This window comes from Tachysurus vachellii, chromosome 13 (genome assembly GCF_030014155.1).
Source record: "Tachysurus vachellii isolate PV-2020 chromosome 13, HZAU_Pvac_v1, whole genome shotgun sequence".
Classification (NCBI taxonomy): domain Eukaryota; kingdom Metazoa; phylum Chordata; class Actinopteri; order Siluriformes; family Bagridae; genus Tachysurus; species Tachysurus vachellii.
In genome coordinates this window covers 577,501-582,500 of record NC_083472.1, presented here as the reverse complement: position 1 = coordinate 582,500, position 5,000 = coordinate 577,501, and the positions used below count along the sequence as shown (strand labels likewise).

The 5,000-nt window shown below is 42.0% G+C and overlaps 1 protein-coding gene across 1 annotated transcript in view; it reads right to left on the bottom strand.

The window, feature by feature from the left end:
• psmd13 (proteasome 26S subunit, non-ATPase 13) overlaps positions 1–5,000 on the bottom strand; it is a 6,977-nt gene that overhangs the window by 1,556 nt on the left and 421 nt on the right. Inside the window, exons 2-8 of the mRNA XM_060885580.1 lie at positions 1,379–1,457; positions 1,244–1,278; positions 1,051–1,106; positions 781–824; positions 611–697; positions 265–436; positions 66–145 (exon numbers count right to left, since the gene is read on the bottom strand). Of these exons, the coding sequence (XP_060741563.1) occupies positions 66–145; positions 265–436; positions 611–697; positions 781–824; positions 1,051–1,106; positions 1,244–1,278; positions 1,379–1,457 (553 nt within the window). The remainder of the gene's footprint in view (positions 1–65; positions 146–264; positions 437–610; positions 698–780; positions 825–1,050; positions 1,107–1,243; positions 1,279–1,378; positions 1,458–5,000) is intronic.

The window sequence follows — 5,000 nt, the reverse complement described above, 5'->3', positions numbered from 1 at the left end:
GAGGTGTAAAACATCTGTACTGGGCTGAAGTATACTGAAACACTGATTTCTGACCAATCACCTACCAGCTCTCCAAAATTGTACACGCCCTCTCCGAGCAGGCCAGCCAATCCCAGTGTGAAGGCTCGCTCCTGCTGCTCTGCCCCTAAACAAAGTAAACACACAAGTTTCACATTTTAAAGCACTGACTCTGAAGAGTATTTTATGTGACACTATTTCTGTTGTGTTGGTAGAAATGTAGTTTTGTGTGCCGAGAGATTTCACCTGGCACGTCTTTGACATCCACACAGCCCAGGTAGCGCAGAGCGTCTTTATAGTAGAGCGCGTGGTTCCCGATTATGCGGTAATATTTACTGGACAGATCGTAAAATCGGCCGTGTACAGATGTCACTCCCGGCAAGGCGTTCAGCATCTCCTCCACTTCCTCTATCAGTTTCTACACAAACACACAAACAAAATTCACAATATTGTCACTGAACATGTACAGCTTTACCTTAGACAGCCTCAGACGCTTTAAAGAGGAAAATACTGCTGTTTTTTCATCTGTTTTTAGCACATTGTATAAAATAAAAACTGGATAAAAGTGTGTGTGTGTGTGTGTGTGACTAACTTTAGTAGCAGGCAGATCATTGATATCAAGCTTCAGGCTGCCAATCACTGTTTTACACAAAATCACTGCCTCCTCACTCGACTTCACCTGATCACATAAACACAGAGGAGTAAAAGTTAAGAGAAATTAAAGAGAGCGTTAAACCTGAACATTATGATGTCATCACTAACCTTCTCCTTCGTTTTCTCCAGGAACGTGATGGCGGTGTTTGGGTCTGAGAGAGAGAGAGAGAGTGAGAGAGAGAGTGAGAGTGAGAGAGTGAGAGAGTGTGAGAGAGAGAGAGAGAGAGAGAGAGAGAGAGAGAGAGAGAGAGAGAGAGAGAGAGAGAGAGAGAGAGAGAGAGAGAGAGAGAGAGAGAGAGAGAGAGAGAGTGATGATGTCTTTATTCAGAACACTACACAGTGTGTACACAACAGATAGAGAGACAGGTAAATAAATACCTGGCATCTGTCTGACCACATGGAGGAGGATTTCCACTAATGACAAAGGATTAATTCTACAGATGAAGGAGCAGAAAAGATAAATAAACACCTGTCACTCAAAAAGAATCGTTGTTGTTATTATTATTATTATTATTATTAGCATTCTTACACTCGCACGCACACACACACGCACGCACGCACACACACTTACCTGTGTTCAAAGTCACAGATGAAGTTCTCGTACAGCTGTAATGAAACACAAAGTGACAGTCATCACACTGAAACACTGCTCAGGTTTTAATCCCAGCTCTCTATTATAACTGTAAATAAAGTGTTGATGTTTCACCTGAACGAGAGAGTCACTTGTACACAAACACGGATTCTGCACAAAGTCACTGAGCTTCAGAGTCAACTGGTGCCACAACCTGCAGAATAGAGTTCACACATCACACAGTGTGTATTACTGGGTATAACACACACACACCACACACACAGTGTGTATTAGTGGGTATAACACACACCACACACACACACAGTGTGTATTAGTGGGTATAACACACACCACACACACACAGTGTGTATTAGTGGGTATAACACACACCACACACACACACAGTGTGTATTAGTGGGTATAACACACACCACACACACACACAGTGTGTATTAGTGGGTATAACACACACCACACACACACAGTGTGTATTAGTGGGTATAACACACACCACACACACACAGTGTGTATTAGTGGGTATAACACACACCACACACACACAGTGTGTATTAGTGGGTATAACACACACCACACACACACACAGTGTGTATTAGTGGGTATAACACACACCACACACACACACAGTGTGTATTAGTGGGTATAACACACACCACACACACACAGTGTGTATTACTGGGTATAACACACACCACACACACACAGTGTGTATTACTGGGTATAACACACACCACACACACACAGTGTGTATTACTGGGTATAACACACACCACACACACAGTGTGTATTACTGGGTATAACACACACCACACACACACAGTGTGTATTACTGGGTATAACACACACCACACACACACAGTGTGTATTAGTGGGTATAACACACACCACACACACAGTGTGTATTAGTGGGTATAACACACACCACACACACAGTGTGTATTACTGGGTATAACACACACCACACACACACAGTGTGTATTAGTGGGTATAACACACACCACACACACACACACACAGTGTGTATTAGTGGGTATAACACACACACACACACACACACACAGTGTGTATTAGTGGGTATAACACACACACACACACACACCACACACAGTGTGTATTAGTGGGTATAACACACACCACACACACAGTGTGTATTAGTGGGTATAACACACACCACACACACACAGTGTGTATTAGTGGGTATAACACACACACCACACACACAGTGTGTATTACTGGGTATAACACACACACCACACACACAGTGTGTATTACTGGGTATAACACACACACCACACACACAGTGTGTATTACTGGGTATAACACACACACCACACACACAGTGTGTATTACTGGGTATAACACACACACCACACACACAGTGTGTATTAGTGGGTATAACACACACAGTGTGTATTAGTGGGTATAACACACACCACACACACACAGTGTGTATTACTGGGTATAACACACACACCACACACACAGTGTGTATTACTGGGTATAACACACACACCACACACACAGTGTGTATTACTGGGTATAACACACACACCACACACACAGTGTGTATTACTGGGTATAACACACACACCACACACACAGTGTGTATTACTGGGTATAACACACACACCACACACACAGTGTGTATTACTGGGTATAACACACACACCACACACACAGTGTGTATTACTGGGTATAACACACACACCACACACACAGTGTGTATTAGTGGGTATAACACACACACCACACACACAGTGTGTATTAGTGGGTATAACACACACACCACACACACAGTGTGTATTAGTGGGTATAACACACACCACACACACACAGTGTGTATTAGTGGGTATAACACACACCACACACACACACAGTGTGTATTAGTGGGTATAACACACACCACACACACACACAGTGTGTATTAGTGGGTATAACACACACCACACACACACAGTGTGTATTACTGGGTATAACACACACCACACACACACAGTGTGTATTACTGGGTATAACACACACCACACACACACAGTGTGTATTACTGGGTATAACACACACCACACACACACAGTGTGTATTAGTGGGTATAACACACACACCACACACACACAGTGTGTATTAGTGGGTATAACACACACACCACACACACACAGTGTGTATTAGTGGGTATAACACACACCACACACACACAGTGTGTATTAGTGGGTATAACACACACCACACACACACAGTGTGTATTAGTGGGTATAACACACACCACACACACACAGTGTGTATTAGTGGGTATAACACACACCACACACACACAGTGTGTATTAGTGGGTATAACACACACCACACACACACAGTGTGTATTAGTGGGTATAACACACCACACACACACAGTGTGTATTAGTGGGTATAACACACACACAGTGTGTATTAGTGGGTATAACACACACACACACACACACCACACACAGTGTGTATTAGTGGGTATAACACACACCACACACACACAGTGTGTATTACTGGGTATAACACACACACCACACACAGTGTGTATTAGTGGGTATAACACACACCACACACACACAGTGTGTATTAGTGGGTATAACACACACCACACACACACAGTGTGTATTAGTGGGTATAACACACACACCACACACACAGTGTGTATTACTGGGTATAACACACACACCACACACACAGTGTGTATTACTGGGTATAACACACACACCACACACACAGTGTGTATTACTGGGTATAACACACACACCACACACACAGTGTGTATTACTGGGTATAACACACACACCACACACACAGTGTGTATTACTGGGTATAACACACACACCACACACACAGTGTGTATTACTGGGTATAACACACACACCACACACACAGTGTGTATTAGTGGGTATAACACACACACCACACACACAGTGTGTATTAGTGGGTATAACACACACACCACACACACAGTGTGTATTAGTGGGTATAACACACACACCACACACACAGTGTGTATTAGTGGGTATAACACACACACACACACAGTGTGTATTAGTGGGTATAACACACACACACACACACCACACACAGTGTGTATTAGTGGGTATAACACACACACACACACACACAGTGTGTATTAGTGGGTATAACACACACCACACACACACAGTGTGTATTACTGGGTATAACACACACCACACACACACAGTGTGTATTACTGGGTATAACACACACCACACACACACAGTGTGTATTAGTGGGTATAACACACACCACACACACACACACACCACACACACACCACACACACACAGTGTGTATTACTGGGTATAACACACACCATGTGATATATTGCTGTATGTTAAAACAAAAAACTATTAAATTCATTTTATTAACTGCTTATAGATGTATTTAATTTCTGAACCATAATGACGTCATTTAATACACATAAAACGGATTAATTAAATGTTACTAGTTGGTTTTATTTGTATTTCATGTTTAAGTCTCATAATAAAAATGAATAATAATTAAATGTCACTGAACATTTTTGTTGCTTTATCTAAACTAGCTGAATAACGAGTCTATTACAAACACACATTTCCAACCAAATGTGTTTTCCTCTTTAATAAATTCTGTGTAAATAAAAAGAAACATTTAACTTTAAAATTGGACTTAGTGCTAAAAGCTAAATGACTCAGCTAGCTCGGCTAATTGATCAGAGCAGCTTCACCTACACCCG